The sequence below is a fragment of the Dendrobates tinctorius genome, unplaced genomic scaffold (assembly GCF_039654945.1).
Source record: "Dendrobates tinctorius isolate UK_male_01 unplaced genomic scaffold, ASM3965494v1 ptg000164l, whole genome shotgun sequence".
Taxonomy (NCBI): domain Eukaryota; kingdom Metazoa; phylum Chordata; class Amphibia; order Anura; family Dendrobatidae; genus Dendrobates; species Dendrobates tinctorius.
This window is the reverse complement of record NW_027361831.1, coordinates 1,360,292-1,385,324: the sequence shown is the minus strand read 5'-3', so window position 1 is coordinate 1,385,324 and position 25,033 is coordinate 1,360,292. Positions and strand designations below refer to the sequence as shown.

At 44.4% G+C, this 25,033-nt stretch overlaps 1 protein-coding gene across 1 annotated transcript in view; it reads left to right on the top strand.

Moving 5' to 3' along the window:
• The window catches only part of LOC141052980 (uncharacterized), a 177,737-nt gene that overhangs the window by 107,509 nt on the left and 45,195 nt on the right, over nt 1-25,033 (top strand). The window contains 1 exon segment of the mRNA XM_073550308.1: nt 14,970-15,494. Within this exon segment, the coding sequence (XP_073406409.1) occupies nt 14,970-15,494 (525 nt within the window).

Below are 25,033 nucleotides of genomic sequence, written 5' to 3'. Positions count from 1 at the left end.
ATGTGACTACTGAATGTATTGCACATTAAAATTCTTCACTGCATGTAAGAGAGTGTACCTGGTCTTCTATACCATATTCCACGGTTTGGGAACCTACTAGCGGCACCTCCGCCACTGGCTGTGCTAGCATTTTCCCTTTTGTTTCCCATCCTTGTAAATGTCACCACATTATTGTATATGTCCCCCTTCCTACTGGCACCAGAGTTCAACACATAGTAAAAAAAAACCACAATAAACATTACAACTCCCCTTCCTTCCTTCCTCTCCTAGCAGCTGATTTCAGCGTTCAAGCTTCGGGAGGTGCATGGCGTCACTGCCATCCGCCCAGTTGCATGTACGCTGATGTCCGATGCCGACCTGTGTTTGGCCAGCAGCATGTATTGAGGCACACAGACCCGGGAAGTTTGTGCGCTGCAATGCAATACACTTCAGCTAGATGTATGTCAGAGGATGCAGATCCAGCTGAAGTAAGGACTGGTGTCGCGAGGCTCCTCACCCGACAGCCTCGGTCCAATGAAGCGGAACGGCAATGGCGCGCGTGCCACAGGTTCCCACCCGTTGCCATATACTATGCATGCATTCAAACTTTTATGGAATTTTATATTTTTTTTGTGGTTTGTTTATATAATTTTTTTTTTTAGTGGTCATTGTTTCGTCTGGCACGTCACAAACTTGGTGTTTGAACCGCCTTCTTTGGTCTGACCAGCCTGTCAATGTCACTGTCAATGTTGTCCCAAAGGATTTTGTCCTCGTTGATCTCCAATCAGTTCCCACTCAGCGTGCTTATCTCCTCTTCACTACAATCTATCGGACCCCCAACTTGTCCGTCTCTTATACTCCATGGTCTATTACCGGACCACTTAATTAACGCCTTCCCGTCACAGTTAATTTTCATTTTTGTGACTTAATTTTTTCTTCCCTTCTTCTAAGGCAGAGGTACCCAACCTGTAGCTTGAGAGCCATGTGTGGCTCATAGCTGTCTGCCAGCTTGGGGCATTAACAGGTGTAGCAATTAAACAACTATTAAGTGGAGATATCTAGATGGTGACTTTTGTGTATAGCCCTTCAAATAAGAGCAGATCTGAATGGGGGGTAAGATAAGAAATTGAATAATATGTTTCCTTTTTGGGGATACCGGCCTTCTGGGTTTTGTTTTGTTGGTTCCCGGCTATAGTGGAATCTCCATGCATTGGCGTGGAATATTGAATATATATAGAATCTCCCTCTTTACTGTCGTAGCTATATATTCACTCCATAAATGATTTCTGAGCAAGTTTATCGTAACCTCGGTTACATCTAAATAAGGTCCTCAGTACATGACTTTGGCAGGGCAGTTGCATTTATAATATTGAAGTGATCTATGATTTTGATTATTTTCTGGAATGATTAATAAGTCAAATAACTACTTTGTGAGAGCGGGTACCTTTGACAGAATTTGATGAGGTAGCTTCATATCGACGCCTGTTCACTTTGTTGAAGATTATGATGCGATCTATGTGTGTCTAGCTCTGCTCAAAATATGATTGTATTATAGTTATCACATTGTAATCAGTATGGGATTATAGGTCATATGTTGATTACATGTGATGAGGCAGTTATATATCGACGCCTGTTCACATTGATGAAGGGTAGGATGCGATTTTCATACTGAGTAAAAACGCTAATGTAATATGGGTAACATATCTGATGAGACTGTCAGGCATGAGATTGTGGGTCTAATATTGTGATGTGGACATGTATGCCCTGTCTGGAGTGTCTACTGTGTACATGGGGATATTACTCAGAACTGACAATATGTCTGAGGTGCACTGATTGGTGGTTGCCGTGGGACGTTCTGTCTAAGGACATGCGATTGGTGAGTCAGCAGCGACGCTGTATGTACGTCAGGTGCGGTGGTTAGTCTAAGCCCTGACGATTGGAGAGAGCTGGGGAGCCCTCTGTGTGGGGACACTTGATTGGTCATCATGACGCTGCATGAGAGATCCGATAGCTGATTGGAGCAACAGTAAATGGGTGGCGCTCAGAGATGTCATGGGATGTGAGTGGGCGGAGCTTAGGCTCTGCGCGGCAGGTTTAAAGAGTGGAACAGTTTTGAATATCGGTAAGCTATTTGCACCTTTATGGGACACAAATTATCGCAGCATCAGGCCTCCTGATGAGCTTTAGAAGGCGAAATGCGTTGAGGCATTAACTACTGGATGGCAGGTGGTGAAAAACGCAGATAAGTACCGCTTTTGCAGCTCTGCGTTCCCCATACCTTTAACAATGGGATACTGTTGATGGCCTTATTTTTGGCCATGGCTTATCATTGAGTCAATGTAATACGTGCCTCTCTTGGTTATAAATCTTTTGTATACAAGATTTAGGCATTATCTGAATTGTTTCATCCCATTGTTTTGCCTTACGGCTGTCTGCTTGTTTGTGGGATATAAAAATGACCACCTAATGCCATGTGTGTTCTAAATTTATTTTTAACCTCTTATCTTGGGACACAGGGTCCTCTATAGAGCAGGTTTGATCTCTGTTTAGAAGTAGGGGTTCCCTTATTATCGGGTAGAAGGGACCACTAGTGGCTGTAGGGTTTATTAGGGCCCCCAGGGATAGCCATCGTGAGCGGGGGCGCCACAACGTTCCCCCTAGGGTGCCAACCTCCGCAGCCAGGCAGGGTACAGCTCAGTAACGAATTAGGGACCCTAAGGTGTCACCTTAGTATGGGCTCTGTTTGAACACTTTTGTTTTATTTTTATTTTTCATTTTCTGTCACATTTTTTCTGGTGTATACCACACTTGTGGTTTTTAATTAATAAAGTATCATTTTAGGGAATAAAATATATGAGTTTAGGTAAGATAAGAAACCCTGATGCTCAGCATACTGCCTTGGTGTGATTTGAGTGGAAAAGCTTTGGCGGTCATTATACCGGTAACAGAGGGGGCTCTGGGTATCACTAATGTGAGTGGGGCAGCAGCTGGATTTGGCTCACGACCCTTTCTCAGAGCTGAATGTGGCTCATGACCTGACCCGCTTTCATAGCTGAATGTGGCTCTCAAGGTCAGAAAGGTTGGGGACCTCTTTTCTAAGGGCTCAATCAAAGGTCAATGATTTTTCATCTGCGCAAAAAATGGTCTGAGTTTCAAAAGTACATAAGAAAAAAATGTAGATGTTTCTCGTATCAAACAGGATGTGAAGTGGATGGCATCAAAGTTCTGTCCAATTTTTTCAGATAGATTATAATATATAATGAAAAACAGGGACAGAACTCGTACAACAAAAGGTCTGAATGATCCCTAAAACTCCATATGCAGTGAAATCGTGAAAAACAAGCCCACAATTCTGCCGTTGCTGTTGTGGAGTTTTATTTTTACAGCGTTCATTGTGTGATAAAAACAATCAGTCTGCATTATTCTTCAGGTTAGTTTATAAGTAGTGATGAGCGAGTATACTCGTTGCTCGGGTTTTTCAGAGCATGCTCGGGTGTCCTATTTTGGCATGCTCTGAGATTTAGTTTTCGTCATCTCCATCTCAAATCATGCAGCTGACATGACAAAAACTAAATCTCCGAGCACGCCAAAATACTCGGAGGACACCCGAGCATGCTCTGAAAAACCCGAGCAACAAGTATACTCACTCATCACTAATGGTTATGACAAAAAGGACAACACAAGCGGCACCATACAATCAGTATTTCTGTATAGAAGGACTCACTCCAGGCTTACAATTATGTTTTATTGCATGTACCAGGAATTGTCCACCCTGGAAACTGCAAGTGGGGTACCCTTAGTACTGATAAGAGATGTCAGAATTCTGAACCATATCTTAAAAGGTACCCACAATTATACAGACAAACAGTCTGGGAAATAAAGTGTAGAGTGCCTGACAAAGTGCTTACCCACGTGGGACACAGATGAAGTACGTGCTACTTCCGTAGCCCCAACGCACGTTTTGCGCTATGGGCTTCTTTGGGGGCTTGTGTAAAAAATTGTATAGTTGTATTATTTGGTTTGTTTCACTATTTTCTGAGACCCATGACTATTTTTTCATCAATTAAAGAGGTTGTCCACTACTTTATCAATGATGTCCTATCCCTAGGATAGGTCTTCAATGTCTGATCGGTTGGGTCCTGCACCACTGACGATCATCTGTTCTTGGTGTTGTCGGCCGCCGGCCAGAAGTGCTCAATTGCAGAGCTGCTCTGTGTTCTAATGGTGGCTGCAGCTGGGTATAGCAAAAGGGTAGGTCATCAATGAAAAAGTAGTGGACAACCTCTTTAAGTTCAAAAAGAAAGCACAGAATGACAAATGTGCAGAAATACCCTGCAGTAACAAATATGACAGTAGTCAGGAAGTGCTGGTAAAAAGATGGCAACAAATATAGGGTATTTAGTCGATACTTTTTTTGCAAAAAAGTGTATACCAAGCTACTCCACCTCGTCAAGGTAACCCTTAATGGAGCAGTCCCTATCTAATGAATTTAAAACCTGAACATATGAACAGCGTCTAAATGATCAGGATTAAGACAGGCGCTTCCTAGTATGGGCACGTGGTGTAAGACAGCTCTTTATGTGCATGTCACACGAGAGGGGTGGGGTCTCTCAAACCATGCATAAGCAAGGAAAAAAAGGGATTAAAAACACATGTGTCATTCTGTGTTGTTTTTTTTTGGGTTTCAGTCAGTGGGTGGTGTGAACACTGTCCGACCGACTTGTTCACATTTGTGCATGTCACATGTGTTTTTAAGCTCTTTAAGCTGTCTAAGGACTTCTTTTAGTTGCTTCTTTTCATGTTTTTTTATGATATTTTCCGGGGACATACAGTACGATGCTTTTGTCACTCTTTATTGTGTTTGGAGCTCTGGCAACTATAAAACTGCAATTCTTGTGTTTCGATTTCTCTTTACGTCATCTACTGTAGGGGTTGATTTTATATTTTGATTGACTGGAACTTTATGGATTTAGTGATATCAATTATGTTTATTTTTGGAAATATTTTTAGTTCTGTATTTTTATTAGGGAAAAAGGGGGATAATTCAAATTTGTCTGGAAAAAAATAAACAAATATTATTTTACCTAATCATTTAAGTCCCTGTAGGGGTACTTGAACCTTCAACTGTCTGATTACTTGTGCTATTTACTGCAATACCACAATATTGTGGTATTGATTAAAAATCACAGGCTGAGCTTCCCAGGAGTACCATCATGGCAGGCCATGGGCAACCCTTTGGATTGCACTCCTTACCTCAATCTCTGGCCTTGGAATTTATCAGCAGCCATCAGAGCCCACATCATACATGAAAACCCATACTACTGCAGCCAATGTTGATAATGGATTAACCTTCACTATTTACTTTCCAACAAGTCTGTACTTAATAAAAAATATTCTAGACTATATGGAGCAATCTTAAATCCCATATTACCTCTAGTTGTATTGTAATTGTATTATTACATGGGATTCTCTATTAAGTTACATCAGTGTCATCTTCTTCCCATTCAGGTCTATAAAATATTGGATGCTCTCAGTGGAGATCTTCTGCATAAGAGAACCCATCAAGGATGGATAGGGACAGAGACAAGATGGCAGAGAGGCTATTGCACCTCACCCTAGAGATCCTCTTCCAGCTTACTGGAGAGGTGAGAGATTCTGATGACGTCACATTACATCATTCTTATCTATGGGAATAACAGATGGACAGAATTGGAGAGGTGAGGACTCTGGAAATGTCTGTAGTGAGATTTATTAATGTGTCTCTCCATAACCAGGATTACATAGTAGTGAAGAAGACCTCTAGTGAGCGCTGTCAGGCCCCTGTGTCTGAGGGATGGGGAAGACCCCTGAACCCAATCATTGGGCCTCCACCTCACCCCCTGATACATGAGGACATCAATGACCAGAAGATCCTAGAACTCATCTACAAGATGATTGAGCTGCTGACTGGAGAGGTGACACTGCTGGGAATGCTGGGACATTATACAGTAATGCTATGAAGGTATCGGGGGATGACTGTATCAATGTTTGTGTCAGGTTCCTGTAAGGTGTCAGGATGTCACCGTCTATTTCTCCATGGAGGAGTGGGAGTATTTAGAAGGACACAAAGATCTGTACAAGGACATCATGATGGAGGTTCCCCAGCCCCTCACATCACCAGGTAATAGACAGGACTAAATACACACGGCCTGTAATTATCTGTATGTGAAGAATGAATTCAGTCCCTGTATGTGTTTCCTCCAGTTCTATCCAGTAAGAGGACAACACCAGAGAGATGTCCCCGTCCTCTTCTTCCACAGGACTGTAAACAAGAAGATTCCGATGCTCCTCAGGATCATCAGGTAGATGGAGAGAAGGTGTCATGAGATCTCCCCTATGATGTGTAGATGGCTGTGAAGGTCTTGTGCTCAGTCTTGTTTTATCCACCAGTATTATATGTGTTATACTTGTGTAATGAGAATGGTGGAGATGGCAGGATTAGAGCTGATCATGTGACTTCATCTGTCTGTGACTCTTACAATATTTGCTTCAGGGTGAAGATCTCGCGGATGAAGAGTGGTGTAAAGTGGAGATTCCTACATATGGCTACCCAGGTGAGTAGTAACCACTAAATACAGAGAAGTCACAGATTCTTATCAGTCACTGGATATAATTGTTTTGTTCTGATTCTTTATTCTCTGTGATCTCTCAGTTTTTATTCAGTATATTTTCCATCCTTCACACAAAAAATTATGATAAATGTGGATGTAATTATAATACTGTTATAGATGATAGCACATGCTCTACCTTATCAATATGGTATATGGACATGATATATTCCTATGTGAATGAGTTTTTTTTTTGACCATCTGTTTGAATCTTTATTTCCTTTTGGACTTGTATCATGTTACTGTGTGTTAACGGACCAGGTAATAGACAAGACTAAATACACACGGCCTATAATTATCTGTATATAAAGAATGAATTCAGTCCCTTTATGTGTTTCCTCCAGATCTATCCAGTAAGAGGACAACACCAGAGAGATGTCCCCGTCCTCTTCTTCCTCAGAACTGTAAACAAGAAAATCCCGATGTTCCTCAGGATCATCAGGTAGATGGAGAGAAGGTGTCATGAGATCTCCCCTATGATGTGTAGATGGCTGTGAAGGTCTTGTGCTCAGTCATGTTTTATCCACCAGTATTATATGTTTTATACTTGTGTAATGAGAATGGTGGAGATGGCAGGATTAGAGCTGATCATAGATGTGATGTAAGATATCAAGCAGTAATTTGCGTAAGAGGTACATTAGGAAGTCCTGACTCTGCAGCTTCTGCTGCGTACTCGATAGCACCGACAACGGCGGGCGCTGTGCCTCCTCCTGGAGGTCGCTGTAGACGTTGGTCCGTCTTCTGGTGACAGTGGTCGGTCTCCGGCACCTTCCACTGCCCCTTGTCCATATGTTAACGTGGCTAATTAAAGGCACGGGCCACAGTCCTGTTTGGGCCCAACGTGGCTCCTTAACTATTTCCACTAGTAACGTCCAGTCAAAAATGTCAGGGTAACTATCTACTGACCCAGTCGGCACAAGTGTCAAGTCTGGTATACGGTCTCTCTTGTGCATCATGTGTGCGGTACTCACGGTCACATAGGGCACAGCAGCCGGTTCTCTGGCAGTCACTGGACACACTGTACGTCCCACTCTACCTGGTCCCCGCTGTTGGCGATGGGCGACGGTGGACGCTGGTCTGCATGGCACTGCTCTGTGTGCATGGCTTTACACTCTCTGGCTCGACTTCACACTGCTCTGCACTCTCAGCACAGCGGTCACTGTCTCTCTCATCGGGTGCAGCACTGCCTGTCACTGCCCTGGTACGCTCTGGTGAGGGAGGGGGAAACCGTGCGTACTCCTCACCACTCTCCTGCGCGCTGCCCTCCGTTGGCCCTGGACCCCTCATTTTCACGTGCTTCCTCTTACTAGCCTTGCCCTCCTGCACGCCCCCCTGTCACTCCAGGAAGCATCGTCTCTCTCCTGCTTCCTCCCGGAGACAGGAGACGCAGCCTCTCAAGTTCTGTACCTGGCGTGCAGGTACCCGCTGTCCGGTCCACTTCCCCACAGTGATTTCTCCATGTGTCTGTGACTTTTACAATATTTGTTTCAGGATGAAGATCTGACCCATATTAATACTACAGAGACATATGTGAGGTGTGATGAGTGGTGTAAAGAGGAGATTCCTACAGACAACCAACCAGGTGAGTAGTAACCACTAAGGGCAGAGAAGTCATAGATTCTTATCAGACACTTTTCAGAAAGAAAAAAATAAAATAATCTTGTAGATGTGATAAATTTAATGGCTAAATAAAATAAAAGAAATTATGTTACAAGTTTTTGAGACTGCTTAGCTTCTTTCATCAGGCATAATAACAAAGTATCTGAATAATACATATATGCAGTGGAGAAAATAAGGATTTGATACACTGCCGATTTTGCAACTTTTCCCTCTTACGAAAAATGGAGAGATCTGTAATTTTTATCTTAGGTACACTTCAACTGGGAGAGACAGAATCTTAAAAAAATGCATTGTATGATTTTTACCTAATTAATTTGCATTTCATTGTATGAAATAGGTATTTGATTTAATAGAAAAATAGAACTTACCGTATTTTTCGGACTATAAGACGCAACTAGGTTTTAGAGGAGGAAATTAGGAAACAAAACTGAAGCAAAAAATGTGGTCAATTCTGTACTTAGTATCCCCATTCCTGGTAAATATGTTCCACTCATCCCAATCCTGATACACATGGCCACCTCATCCCTATGCTGGAATGCATGGCCCCCTTATCCCTATCCTGATATGCATGGCTTCTTCATCTCCATCCTGGGATGCATGCCTCCTCATCCCTATCCTGGTAGGAATGGTCCCCCTCGTCCTTATCCTGGCAGGAATGATCGCCGTCATCCCTATACTGGTATGATTAGCCCCATCCCGGTCCTGGTATGCATGGTCCCATCCTTATCCTGGTATGATTGGCCCCATCCCGGTCCTGGTATGATTGGTACCAGCCTTATCCTGGTATGATTGGCCCCATCCCGGTCCTGGTATGCATGTTCCCATCCTTATCCTGGTATGATTGGCCCCATCCCTTCCTGGTATGCATGGTCCCATCCTTATCCTGGTATCATTGGCCCCATCCCGTTCCTGATATGCACAGTTTCATCCTTATCCTAGTATGATTGGCCCTATCCTGTTCCTGATATGCATGGTCCCAGCCTTTTCCTGGTATGATTGGCCCCATCCTGTTCCTGATATGCATGGTCCCATCCTTATCCTGGTATGATTGGCCCCATCCCGTTCCTGATATACATGGCCCCATCCTTACTCTGATATGATTGGCCCCATCCCTGGTATGCAAGGTCCCATTCTTATCCTGTTATGCATGGTCCCATCCTTATCCTGGTATGATTGGCCCCATCCCAGTCCTGGTATGATTGGTACCATCCTTATCCTGGTATGATTGGCCCCATCCCAGTCCTGGTATGTTTGGTCCCATCCTTATCCTGGTATGATTGGCCCCATCCCATTCCTGATATGCATGATTCCATTCTTATCCTGGTATGATTGGCCCCATCCCGTTCCTGATATGCATGATTCCATTCTTATCCTGGTATGATTGGCCCCATCCCGTTCCTGATATGCATGGTCCCATCCTTATCCTGATATCATTGGCAGCATCCCGTTCCTGATATGCATGGTCCCATCCTTATCCAGGAATGATTGGCCCCATCCCGGTCCTGGTATGCATTGTCCCGTCCTCATCCTGGTATGATTGGCCCCATCCCAGTCCTGGTATACATGGTCCCGTCCTCATCCTGCTATGACTGGCCCCATCCCGGTCCTGGTATGCATTGTCCCGTCCTCATCCTGGTATGATTGGCTTACCTTCCTCCTCTCCCTCGCAGTGTCCTGCTCCGGTGCCAGCAGCTGCTTAATGCTTGTGAGCAGCGTATAGCAGGGACGTCTTGCGCTGCTCACAAGCAGAGCACAGCTGCCAGAATACTCACCGGGACTGTTCATCACAGAGAGCAATGAGTATTCATTCCTCTTCAGTAGCGCGCAGTGTCAGCACACACAAAGGAGATTTCTGAGAACCTCAAAGGAAGAGGTGTTGATGCTTCTTACAGAAAAACTAACAGATCTGTGAGAGCCAGAATTCTTGCTGGTTGGTAGGTGATCACATACTTAATTCATGCAATAAAATGCAATTTAATTATTTAAAAGTCATACAATGTGATTTTCTGTTTTTTTATTTTTAGATTCTGTCTCTCTCAGTTGAAGTGTATCTATGATAAAAAAAATTACTGACCTCTCCATTCTGTGTAGGTGGGAAAACTTGCAAAATCGGCAGTGTATCAAAAATGTATTTTCCAAATTGTTTGTGTATGTAAGTATAGATAGATACAGAAGTGTTAAAAATTCTGAAATGTTCAACTTTCAAACACAATTATATATACACACAGGTGTGCTTGAAGGTTTGTGAACCTATCAGAATTTTCAATACTAGTGCTTAAATATAGCCTAAAACTACTTCAGAATTTTACACGAGTTCTAAAAGTAGATAAACAGAACCAAATAAAACAAATGTGCTAAAAATATTAGACTTTATTTTTTAACCCTTTTCCAACATTGGGCGTATATTTATGCCAATGTCGGAAGCCCTCCCTTTGATGTGGGCTCCGGCGGTGAGCCTACATCTTTCCTGGGATATTTCAGCTGTTTTGAACAGCTGACAGGTGCTCGCAATAGCTGCGGGTGGAGTCGCGATCCACCCGCAGCTATTAACCAGTTAAATGCCACTGTCAAACTCTGACAGCGGCATTTAACAAGCGCTTCTGGCAATCATGACGGAAACACGCACACCAGTGACCCGCGTCACATAATCACAGGTCACCGGTGTGTTGGCATGACAACTGGAGGTCTCCTGGAGACCTCTATGGTTGTCAGTGCCGGATTGCTGTGAGCGCCACCCAGTGGTCGGTGTTCATAGCAAGTCAGCAATTCTACTACATAGAGGCGATCTCAACGCCTCTATGTAGCAGAGCTGATCGAGTTGTGGCAGCTTCTAGTCTCCTATGGAGGGTATTGAAGCATGCCAAAAGTTAAAAAAAAAAAAAAAAAGTGTTTAAAAATATATAATATATATATATATTCAATTCACCACCCTTTCGCCGTATTCAATAACAGCAAAACAGTGACTGCAGATCTGGGTGTAACAGGAGTACATTAGGTAACAGCAGAATAGTGACTGGAGATCTGGGTGTAACTGGAGTGCAATACATTAGGTAACAGCAGAACAGTGACTGCAGCTCTGGCTGTAACAGGAGTATAATACATTAGGTAAGAGCAGAACAGTGACTGCAGCTCTGGGTGTAACTGGTCTACAACACATTAGGTAAAAGCAGAACAGTGACTGCAGCTCAGGGATTAACTGGAGTACAATATATTAGGTAACAGCAGAACAGTGACAGCAGCTCTGGGTGTAACTGGAGTACAATACATTAGGTAACAGCAGAACAGTGACAGCAGCTCCGGGTGTAACAGGAGTATAATACACTAGATGGTGGCCCGATTCTATCGCATCGGGTATTCTAGAGTCTCTGTTAAAATAAAAAATAATTATATACTCACCTTCCGACGACCCCCGTTCTCTGTCCCTCCTCTCACCACGCTCCCAGCATCTTCCGGTACCAGTAATGCTTAGCGAGAAGGCCCGGAGATGACGTCACTCTCGCGAGAGCGCGACGTCATCAGCGGTGTTTCGTGCTAATCATTACTGGGACCGGAAGATGCCGGGAGCGTGGTGAGGAGAGAAAGAGTCCGGGGGCCGTCGGGAGGTGAGTATATCACTATTTTTTATTTTAACAGAGACTCTAGAATACCTGATGCGATAGAACCGGACCACCATCTAGTAAATAAATAAGTCCTGTGCTGATTGTTTCAACGACTGACATGAATTTGTATCGAGGACCAGTACTGCAGGGTATGAAGGAGGCAGGCAAAAAAGCAGAGGTATAGCCAGACCAGGGTTTGCAGCAAACAATTGGTTAAATATGCAATCTCAACAAAAATGTTATACCCTAAGGGTGTGAGCACACGCTGCGGATTCTGCTGCGGTTCCGCAGCGGTTTTGGTCCTGCGGATCCGCAGCAGTTTCTGCTGCGGTGTACAGTACCATAATATCCTATGGATATTAAAAACCGCAGTGCAGACGGTGCGGATTTTTCCGTGCGGTTTTCCTGCGGTTTCTAAACCGCAGAAAGAATTGACATGTCACTTCTTTCTGCGGATTCCGCTGCGGTTTGCCATATCCTCCATTGTGGAGATGAAAAACCGCAGGCCAATCCGCAGGTAAAACCGCAAGTCTTTTGACCTGCAGATTTACCTGCGGATTTTACAAAATCCGCGTGACCAAATCCGCACCGTGTGCACATACCCTTAACCTTTTTTTAATATTAGGGTAGTGTAGTGTGGATACATTAAAATAATCACCAATTGATTTCTTCCCCGGTTTTCAACACCTCTTCAGTCCGCTTCTAGCTCACAAGACTGAAATGTCAACTCAACAGATCACACAGGTTTAAGTTGTTGTACCAGTGTATGTCTATGGAACCTTATTGTGAGGCTTACAGCAAACAAAATGTACAGGTCTAAGCCATAATGTAAATGCAGGTAGATGATGAACAAGCAGAGGTTCACTGAAGAGCTGAGTAATGGAACGTGAGACAAATTCCAAAAGCATGCAAAAGTAGCACATAGTTGCTGCAATCGTCTTTCAAAGGCCTTGGGTGATGTCAGGAGTTGGCATCAAATTCGCCATGTTACTTGGAAAACTCGCCGTATCGTTTGCAGTACTACTTGGAAAACACGACGTGGCCTACAGCCAAGGCAACAGTAGACGATGGGAACTGGACTCGACAGAGAAGCCAAGACAGGTGAGTTACATATTAGTGACAGCTTTCTGTGCTTCCCACTGACCATTCTGTTTACCCCCTTATGATCTGGGAGTGGAATGTGATGGAATAATACTAGAAACATTCCTTTCCAGTCACATGCCACAGTGGTTACAGTGCTTTGTTGGTGCTTATGCCATTTTTTTTTCTTGACTGCAGTTATAATGCCATAAAGCACATATAGGATCTGATGCCCATCACTGACCTAACAATACTGTCATGCTCCACCAGACGGTACATGGAGAGACAGATGGTAAGGGAAGCACTGCCACTAGGGAAAGACGATGGGCAATCCATAAAACTTGCACTGTGCAACCTTGAGCTCCCTGACATCCCTTCACCCCGTGTGGCGATTGCATTCCTATGACCGTCTTGCCCAAAGCACGGCCCTGACTTGTGCACGGGGCAGCAGTGACGCTATGCTCTATGATAAAGACACAAAGGGAAACAGACAAAGGTAACGGAAAGCAGGAATCTCTCAACGCGCACCCAGACAATGGAATGGTATGGGAAAGAAAAAGAAATGGAGAGGCAAAACAAAAAGGGAGATAATGATAAGGAAAACACCAGACAAACTTCCAAACAGCAACCTCTGGACCCTACTTCTAAACGACTTCTCTAACCACGGCTCACCGCTCCAAACCAATTCCAAGATATAGCAAGCTGTCACTAGCAACTACTCGAGCTAATAGGTGAGTATCTGTCTATACCAGAGGAGAGTGGAGAAAATCAATCAGAACAGCTGAGATAACTCGGGAGTGTTTAATCCTTGCAACAACTGAACAAGGGAAAATCTGTACGGCTAACTGGAAAGTAAAGCAAATCCAAGCAGCGCAGGCATGCGTGTAGCCAAATGCTGCAATCTTCTGATCCCTGAAATAGGGGAGACCACTCTGTCACGGTACTCCCGTGATAGACAACACCAGATACAGCAGTTATGTGACACATCACCACAGTGCCAATTACACACAGACAAGAAAGAGAGCAACCTAAATGGAGTGCTGGAATGAAAGAGGATTCAACAGGCAAGTAATTCAGATTTTATTATTTTACCAACACACACTTTTCGTGACAACTTGTAAAAACTCTAAAGATTAGATCGGCTCTGCATTAATGGGTATCTGACTGGATTGAAAAACTAATAGAGACAGGCGGTGGCGACTAGGTGGTCTAATATTGGGCTCTACTGCTCCTTGCTCTGAGGTCTAGTTTTAGCTTGTGTACTGCATTTTTTTCTCACTGAAAAATTTAATTTTGCTATATAAGGCTAGTTTCACACTAGCGCTTTGGAGCGCAGCGACGGCCTGCGCACGGCCGCCGCTAAGCCCCGCCCCTGCCGCGCCTCCGCCGGTAGCTCCGCCTACCGGCGCATGACGCTGCATGCGTCCTGCATCCCCTATCTTTATCACTGGGGGCGCAGGCCGTGCGCAGTATGCGTTTGGCGGCGCATGCGCCTTTTTGACGGTGCGCTCCAAAGCGCTAGTGTGAAACTAGCCTTACTTGCAATTCCTATGGAGATTTTAAATAGAAGTGTTATAAAAATATAATTTAGAAGGTTATTGAATTCAGACATAATAATTGGTTTTATTCTTGGCAGATGACTGTACCAGGACATCAGAGGAATATCTCACATCTTCAGTTTTTCTATCAGATGACCTTGATATCACACAAGATACAACTGGAGTATATGCCAATGTTCAAGGTATACCATCATCCCTTCAGAGCAAAGATATATCATCTGATACTTTTAAACAGGTCCTTCCTTCTGCTTCATCACCGACTAGTAAGAAAAATAAAAGGCAGAAAAAGGGAGCTAAAAATCAAAATACTTTTGCAGGAAAGAAGATATTCTCATGTTCAGAATATGGAAGAAGTGTTTCCCTCAAAACTTCTTTTGCAAAACGTAAAAAAATTCACACAGAGGATAAAAGATTTTTATGTTCAGACTGTGGGAAAAGTTTTAGCCGGAAATCAGATCTTGATAGACATTGGAGAAGCCACACAGGAGAGAATCCATTTTCGTGTTTAAATTGTGGAAAATGTTTTAACCGGAAATCGAGTCTTGTTAGACATCAGAGAATTCACACAGGGGAGAAGCCATACGCATGTTTAGAGTGTGGAAAATATTTTAAGCAGAAATCACATCTTCTTAAACATGAGAGAGTTCACACAGGAGAGAGACCATTTGCATGTTCAGAATGTGGGAAATCATTTACAGAGAAATCACATCTTATTATACATCAGAGAATTCACACAGGGGAGAAGCCGTATTCATGTTCAGAATGTGGGAAGTATTTTGCAAATAAATCACATCTTACTATACATCAGAGACATCACACTGGGGAGAAGCCGTATTTATGTTTGGACTGTGGGAAATGTTTTAGCCATAGATCAAATCTTGTTGCTCATGAAAGACTTCACACAGTAGAAAAGCTGTATTCATGTTCAGAATGTGGACATTTTTTCCCAAAATCAGATCTTGTTAAACATCAGATGAGTCAAAGAGGATGCCATTTTATGTATCAAGTGTGACAGCCAAGTTAATAAAAATTTTGCTTCAATTGCACTTAAAAAAAAAAAAAAAAATCTCACATTGGATAAACATTGTCATGTCCAGAATGTTAGAAATGTTTTATTCACAAATCACTAGTAACATTCCCAGGGATAAATGAATTGCCAAGAAGACTCCATGACAAGCCACTCTCTTGAAGGAGAACCAGTACTTCCTCCTAGTCATAGCAAGGTCACATGTCAGACTCCAGAAAGGGAGAGCTCTTTCGGGCAGTAAATGATAATTAGGAAACGTATGAAGTTACTAATGAAGTTATTCAAAAAGCAAACATAGGCACAGAATGTTTCACAATAACCTAGCCATACTTTACGGTATATCAATATCTTAAACAAGTTGTCTTTTGCTTCGTCTGCTCAATCAGACTTTTATCGTCTCCTACCCTGAATCAATTTGAGGACCATTTTATTTCCCTGGAATTTAAATCGTGATCAATCCTCCAAGTGCACTTTTCTAAACTTTTTTAACAACCAAGAAACATAATTTTTTTTTCTCATGAAAAGTGGAATATCAGTGAATTTGTAGAATGTCAGCTCATTGTAATTAGTACTTGATCAAGCTTGCCCTTTTTGTGGCAAACACAGTGTGAATTGTTGGAGCAAATTTGACTCTGTAGTTCTGCTTTACTCTCTGCATTATCTGTGTAAAATGTATACTCTAAATAGTCACAATCACTATTTATCCATTATGGAGGGAATTAAGGCTTTTAGGTCAGTTTTTGGTTTTATTCCATAAAGTATGAATTTTGAACTGTATGAATTGTACTTACAGATTTAAGGCTCTTGGAGTATATTTTAAACAAACTGTGTGTGTGCGCAACCCATCTGTCCGCACCGAGGCAATCTTTTCAGATGGGCACCTACACTAAAGCCCCATTTAGAAGTCTGCTTTTTGTATCTAAAAAAGTGTACTGAATATGATTTCCAGTTTTGATCCATCTGTCAAATACAATAAGTGTGGCATCCATTTTTTCTCATATGTAAAAGCGAAAATCGAAATTTGCCAGCTTCTATCAACCAGAAAAAATGGACTGCACTTGAATGATAATGGACAACATTTATGACTTAAATGTGTAATTTTATTCCACAAGACAGGTCAAAAGCGGACATGGCTCCTTTTATTTTTTTGTGGGCAATATTTTAGACTTAAATTAAGAAATACGATTGAAGTGAATAATAGCTCACAGGACAACCCAAGAATGGCCACTGCATAGATTGTACTGAGCCATGTTCTTCTTAGTAGATTGTTTTATCTGGCTACTGGCAGAGCTGATATCAGCTGATTGATAGCTATGCCTAGTGATGGAAGACTATGCCAAGGTTAGGTCATCAAAATTATGGTACTGGAAAATCCCATTAAATATGAAACATTCATTTGATCCATCTGAAAAATATACATATTGCAAGCTCAAGTAATGGTGATTTCATTGCTGAGCTAAGCAGATGAAATTTGAATTTGGAAGTTCCCCTAATTTTGGTCAGGAAATTCGAATGGCATCAAATATTCAATGCGATTAAAATACACCAAATTATGATCGTCCTACTCCAGAGCATATCGTTGTTTGTGGAAAAGAATTTCTGGGATGGAACTCTCCTTGGCACTCACATATCCTACACATAACCCCCATCTGTGAACGTCGGGCAGTCAGACCATCCTTATGGAGTCAGTTTCTAACCGTTTGTGCAGACACATGCAGATTTGTCACCTGCTGAAGGTCATTTTGCAGGGCTCTGGCAGTACTCCTACTCTTCCTCCTTGGCTGAGGTAGCAGTCCTGCTGCTGGGTTATTGCCCTCCTACGGCCCCCTCCATGTCTCCTGGTGTACTGGCCTGTCTCCTGGTAGCGCCACCAGCCTCTGGACACTACGCTGACAGACACAGCAAACCTTCTCTGCAGCATGTCTCCTCCCCCATTCAGAGTGATGGGGCTGTGCGTGCTGTCTGCATGTGTGTGCAGGGGGCTGCAGTCTATGCGGGGAGGCCTTGGGTCTGTGGGGGGGCCGCAGATCTGTGCGGGGGGGCCGTGGATCCATGCGGGGGGCCACGGTCTGTGTGGGGGCCGTGGTCTGTGCGGGGGAGCCGTGGGGCTGTGCGGGGCTGTGTATGTACGTGTATGCAGGCATCGTCCGATGGGACTACAAGTCGCATCAGGCTATGCCTGCTACACTGACAGTGAGTGACACATTAGCCAATGATGGGACAGTAGTAGTCCCATCATCCGGCTAATGTGTTGAATGTAAAAAAAACCATACAGGACATACAACATACAGAACATGCAACATACAGGACATACAACATAGAACATACAACACAGAACATTTGACATACAGAACATACAACACAGAACATACAACATACAGAATATATAACATATAACATACTGAACAGAACATACAACGTACAAAACATACAACATATAACATTCAGAACATACATATAACATAGAACACATAACATCGAGTACATACCGCACACATCTAATTCCCCGAAGCCATCGATCTCCTGTAATAAAGATAAAATAATAAACCAATCTATACTCACCTCACCGCCATAGTCCAATTAATAACGAGTGTCCCACAACGATCTCCCGTGGAGAGCAGCTGCATCAGCTGATGTGACCGCTCTTCAGGGGCTCCTGCACTGAAATGACAAGAAGAGGATTAGCTGTGTATCCCTCCGCCGCTGTGAAAGAGTTCCGTAACCCTATCCCTAACTCTAGGCCTAGCCCTAATTCTCATGCAGCATTGCTGTAAAGTGAGAGCCTGAACTCAGGTAACCTCAGTGATGAACTGCAGGAGGATTATTATCAATCCTAAAAGTGCAGTAAAAGTGTTTCACTATTGTTCTCAGCAGCGATCTGGGAGCCAGAGATGCTTCCAGGTGTCTTCCCCATGCTGTTCTCATTCTACTCACCACTTTTACATATGTTTCAACATTTTCACTGCCCCACAGACTTCTTTGTATGGTCTGCTGGAAAGATGTTTGGATTTCCCATTGGCTCCCATTACACACGTTGCTCAAAACGAGCATATAAGCATCAGGAATTGCTCAGTTCCAGTAACGAGCATTTTAGTGCTCGCTCATCCCTAGATTTGATCAATTCCAGAGAGCAGGTGACCTTCGAGTATTTTGGCGTGCTCGGAGATTTAGTGTTTGTTGGCAGCTGCATGATTGGCGGCTGCTAGACAGCCTGAATACGTGTGGAATTCCTAACAAACAGGCAATCCCCACATGTATTCAGGCTGGCTATTAGCCGCAAATCATGCAACTGAGACGACGAACACTAAATCTCCGGGCACACCAAAATAATCAGAGATCACCCGAGCAACGAGTATACTCGCTCATCACCAATATGGACATAACTTAACTAAAGCAGGCGCAGAGAAGAGCAACCAAGGTTATTAAGGGAATGGGTGAACTGCAGTGTGAAAATATGTTAGCAAACTTGGGAATATTCAGCATGGAAAAAGGAAGCAATCTTAATGTAAATATACAGTGGGGAAGATAAGTATTTAATACACTGATGATTTTGCAAGTTTTCCCACCTACGAAGAATGGAGAGGTCTGTAATTTATATCATAGGTACACTTCACCTGTGAGAAACAGAATCTAAGAAAAACTAGAAAATCACATTGTATGATTTTAAAACAATTAAATTGCATCTTATTGCATGAAATAAGCATTTGATACAATAGAAAAACAGAACTTAATATTTGGCACAGAAACCTTTGTTTGCAATTACAGGGATCAGACGTTTCCTGTAGTTCTTGACGAAGTTTCCACACACTGCAGCAGGGATTTTGTCCCACTCCTCCATACAGATCTTCTCCAGATCTTTCAGGTTTTGGTCCTGTCACTGGGCAACATTGAGTTTCAGCTCCCTCAAATGATTTTTCTATTGGGTTCAGGTCTGGAGATTAGTTAGGCCACTCCAGGACCTTCAAATGCTTCTTACAGAGCCACTCGTTAGTGGCCCTGACTGTGTACTGTGGGACATTGTCATGCTGGAAGACCCAGCCACGACCCATCTTCAATGTTCTTACTGAGGGAAGGAGGTTGTTGGCCAAAATCTTGCGATACATGACCCCATCCATCTGCCCTTAAATATGGTGCAGTAGTCCTGTCCCCTTTATAGAAAACCACCCTCACTCTACACACGCGGCTCCGCTCCATGCACCCTGTAAATACACAGCTTTGCTTTGTACACCTCGTATACACACTGCTCCACACCGTACACCTCGTACACATGCGGCTCCGCTCCGTACACCTCGTACAGGTGCGGCTCCGCTCCATACACCTCGTACAGGTGCGGCTCCGCTCCATACACCTCGTACAGGTGCGGCTCCGCTCCATACACCTCGTACACACGCGGCTCTGCTCCGTACACCTCGTGCACACGCGGCTCCGCTCCGTACACCTCGTACACACGCGGCTCCTCTCTGTACACCTCGTACACACGCGGCTCCTCTCCGTACACCTCGTACACACGCGGCTCCGCTCCGTACACCTCGTACACACGCGGCTCCGCTCCGTACACCTCGTGCACACGCGGCTCCGCTCCGTACACCTCGTGCACACACGGCTCCGCTCCGTACACCTCGTGCACACACGGCTCCGCTCCGTACACCTCGTACACACACTGCTCCGCTCCGTACACCTCGTACACACGCGGCTCCGCTCCGTACACACACGGCTCCTCTCTGTACACCTCGTACACACGCGGCTCTGCTCCGTACACCTCGTACACACACGGCTCCGCTCCGTACACCTCGTGCACACACGGCTCCGCTCCGTACACCTCGTACACACGCGGCTCTGCTCCGTACACCTCGTGCACACACGGCTCCGCTCCGTACACCTCGTGCACACACGGCTCCGCTCCGTACACCTCGTACACACGCGGCTCCGCTCCGTACACCTCGTACACACGCGGCTCCGCTCCGTACACCTCGTACACACGCGGCTCCGCTCCGTACACCTCGTACACACGTGGCTCCGCTCCGTACACCTCGTACACACGCGGCTCCGCTCCGTACACCTCGTACACACACGGCTCCGCTCCGTACACACACGGCTCCTCTCTGTACACCTCGTACACAAGCGGCTCTGCTCCGTACACCTCGTGCACACACGGCTCCGCTCCGTACACCTCGTACACACACGGCTCTGCTCGTACACCTCGTACACACACGGCTCTGCTCCGTACACCTCGTACACACACGGCTCTGCTCCGTACACCTCGTACACACACGGCTCTGCTCCGTACACCTCGTACACACGGCTCTGCTCCGTACACCTCGTACACACACGGCTCTGCTCCGTACACCTCGTACACACACGGCTCTGCTCCGTACACCTCGTACACACACGGCTCTGCTCCGTACACACACGGCTCCTCTCTGTACACCTCGTACACACACGGCTCCGCTCCGCTCCGTACACCCCGTACACACGCGGCTCTGCTACACCCACCCTGTAAACCCCTCCTGACCCCACACAGAAACTTCCCCTCATCCAGCACCATGACAACCAGCACAGCAGAGTCCTGCACACACTGAGGCCCCTGATCATGTGACCCCTGACTCCTCCCCTCCTATGACCTCATCCCAGGTCCTGTGCGCACAGAGCAGCCATATATGTGGAGTGCGGCTCTGCAGGTGGAGGTAGGTGCTGGAGATTCCCCATCACGGGGCAGTAACCCCTCCATTACTGGGCACAGGGGGCAGTAACCCCTCCATTACTGGGCACAGGGGGCAGTAACCCCTCCATTACTGGGCACAGGGGGCGGTAACCCCTCCATTACTGGGCACAGGGGGCAGTAACCCCTCCATTATTGAGTGGGGACATTAACCCCTTGTGTGAGATAAGTTGTATTTTGGGTACGTTGCTTATTGTATGACCCATTTTCACAAGACTGTAATGGAAATATATAGTATCTCTGCCTTCTTTGTAGCTTTGGTGTAAGCCCTTTAGCGTGCTACATAAGTTCGTGTTACCTCTCCTCTATACAGTCATGGCCAAAAGTTTAGAGAATGACACAAATATTATATTTTCACATGATCTGCTGGCCTCTGGTTTTTATGTGTGTTTGTCAGATGTTTTTATCACATACAGAAATATAATTGCAATCATATTATGAGTAACAAAAGGTTATATTGACAGAATGAGTTAATGCAGCAAGTCAATATTTGCAGTGTTGACCCTTCTTCTTCAGGACCTCAGCAATTCTCCCTGGCATGCTCGCAATCAACTTCTGGATCAAATCCTGACTGATAGCAGTCCATTCTTGCAAAATCAATGCTTTTATTTTGTCTGAATTTGAAGGTTTTTGTTTGTCCACCCGTCTCTTGATGATTGACCACAAGTTCTCAATGGGATTAAGATCTGGGGAGTTTCCAGGTCATGGTCCCAAAATCTCTATGTTTTGTTCCCTGAGCCATTTAGTTATCACCTTTGCTTTATGGCAAGGTGCTCCATCATGTTGAAAAAGGCATTGTTGATCGCCAAACTGCTCTTGGACGGTTGGGAGAAGTTGCTCTTGGAGGACATTCTGGTACCATTCTTTATTCATGGCTGTGTTTTTAGGCAAGACTGAGAGAGAGCCCAATCCCTTGGCTGAGAAGCAACCCCACACATGAATGGTTTCAGGATGCTTGACAGTTGGCATGAGACAAGACTGGTGGTAGCGCTCACCTGGTCTTCTCCGAATAAGACGTTTTCCAGATGTCCCAAACAATCGAAAAGGGGATTCATCAGAGAAAATGACTTTACCCCAGTCCTCAGCAGTCCACTCCCTGTACCTCTTGCAGAATATCAGTCTGTCCATGATGTTTTTCCTGGAGAGAAGTGGCTTCTTTGCTGCCCTCCTTGAGACCAGGCCTTGCTCCAAGAGTCTCCGCCTCACAGTGCGTGCAGATGCATTCGCACCTGCCTGCTGCCATTCCTGAGCAAGCTCTGCACTGCTGGTAGCCCGCAGCTGAAACACTTTTAAGAGACGGTCCTGGCGCTTGCTGGTCTTTCTTGGGCGCCCTGGAGCCTTTTTGGCAACAAGGGAACCTCTCTCCTTGAAGTTCTTGATGATGCGATAGATTGTTGACTGAGGTGCAATCTTTCTAGCTGCAATACTCTTCCCTGTTAGGCCATTTTTGTGCAGTGCAATGATGACTGCACATATTTCTTTAGCGATAACCATGGTTAACAGAAGAGAAACAATGATGCCAAGCACCAGCCTCCTTTTAAAGTGTCCAGTGGTGTCATTCTTACTTAATCATGACAGATTGATCTCCAGCCCTGTCCTCATCAACACCCACACCTGTGTTAATGGAGCAATCACTGAAACAATGTTAGCTGGTCCTTTTAAGGCAGGGCTGCAATGATGTTGAAATGTGTTTTGGGGGATAAAGTTCATTTTCTAGGCAAATATTGACTTTGCAAGTAATTGCTGTTAAGCTGATCACTCTTTATAACATTCTGGAGTATATGCAAATTGCCATTAGAAAAAATGAAGCAGTAGACTTTGTAAAAATTAATATTTGTGTCATTCTCAAAACTTTTGGCCATGACTGTAGATGGGTACAAATACTCTTTTGCCAAATATGTCATTCTTTTACCTCACTATTCTTTCTTATACATTGCTGTGACTCCTTCTATTCGTACACGCTGTAACCGCTTTATAGAATGAATATCACGTTTTGTGAAAAATGTAGCTTTGAAAAAAAAAAAAAGCATTCATTCAATGTGAATCCATTTCTTGTCAAAGTTTTAGGAATTTTCTTAACTGAGAATTCAAACAAAATTCAGTTTGCTAGAATGGCTGCTGAGTCGGCCGGACGAGAGGCAAGTGACCTCGCGTACGGCAATGAAGGCATCACCGTTAGGCCTTGCAGCTGTTACATCACATGGTATATCGCAGCCAATCAGGAGACTATTCTAACCTTTATAAAAGCAGAGACAAGGAATGCAGCAGGCGTTTTGTGGTGAATCTGGATAGTGAGAGGACGGCACCGCTTTGCCCTAGAGATAAGGAGCCGTGTCATAAAACGCTAAAAAACTGTGCAGATAGTGTGAAGAGACTAATAAAGATAGAACCTGTGGGCGTGCTGCTCATTTCAGCAGCGTCAATCCATCTCTGAAGCCGAGTGTATGATTTCCGGCTTCAAAGGTGCACTGACCGGAAGCCATCTTCATGCAAATTATGTTATTACCGCCACAGAGTCGTAATAACGTGGAACGAGGGCTGACAAGTCCCATCGACTAGTCAAAGCCCTCATTAGCATAGGAAGCGAGGACGTTATAAAGGCTTTTCTAAAGCATTTATTTAGCTGAATTTTGTTGCATAGTTCTGGTTAGGCAGGGAGTTTAATCATACATAGGTGCATGCCACTGGGTTGGAGGGCATGGGGAACCTGAAAAGAAGCATACTCAGGACTACAGAACCGGAGAAGGGCTCGAGTATTCTGGCTACAAGTAAGCTGAGCAGCAGTACTCAATGTCAAGCAGCAGCCGCAAGAGCAAACAAGAATTTAGGGTCACAGGATTTTATTTCTATAGGTTAACATATTATTACTAGTGATGAGCGAGAGTATACTCGTTGCTCCGGTGTCCGCCGAGTATTTTGGCGTGCTCGGAGATTTAGATTTCGTTGTCTCAGCTGCATGATTTGTGGCTGCTAGACAGCCTGAATACATGTGGGAATTCCCTAACAAACAGGCATTCCACACATGTATTCTGCCTGGTAGCAGCCACAAATCATGCAGCCGAGACGACGAAAACTAAATCTCCGAGCACCCCAAAATACTCGGAGGACACTGGAGCAACGAGTATACTCGCTCATCACTACTTATTATCCCTCAATAAATCACTCGTGAGGCCACATCTAGGATATGGGACTCAGTTTTTGGCTTCACAATTTAAAAAGGATATTCAGAAGTTAGAATGATTTCAAAGGGGGGCAACTAGATTATTACAAGGGATGGAAGGCCTCATATGATGGAGCGTTTGGAAAAGTTGGTCTTGTTTAGCTTAGAAAAAAGGCGCCTCCGAGGGGATCTCATTTATATGTATAAATATACTGTATGTGTGGTCAGTACAAGGGACTGGCACACGACTTATTCCTTCTAAAGACCATACTGAGTACCAGGGGGCACTCATTATGGGCGGAAGAAAGGCAATTCCGGCAGCTAAATAGGAAAGGGTTCTTTACAGTTCGAGCAGTCAGACGGTGGAATGCCCGACCACAAGAGGTAGTAATGGCAGACACTAGAACAGCTTTTAGAAAAGGGCTGGATGATTCCTCGCTACACATAACATTGTGGGTTATAGAAAATTGAGTGACAAAAAAAGTATAATTGGTGGAGAAAGTTATGAATTTAAAGGTTCACAACTAGCTCAGCAAGTTCAATACGGAGCATTAGTGTGGTCTCACGCTCTCCTAAGATGCCACTGAAACGCCCGAAAAAAATGTATTGTTTAAATAATAATGTTTTTATGCAATAAAGTGCA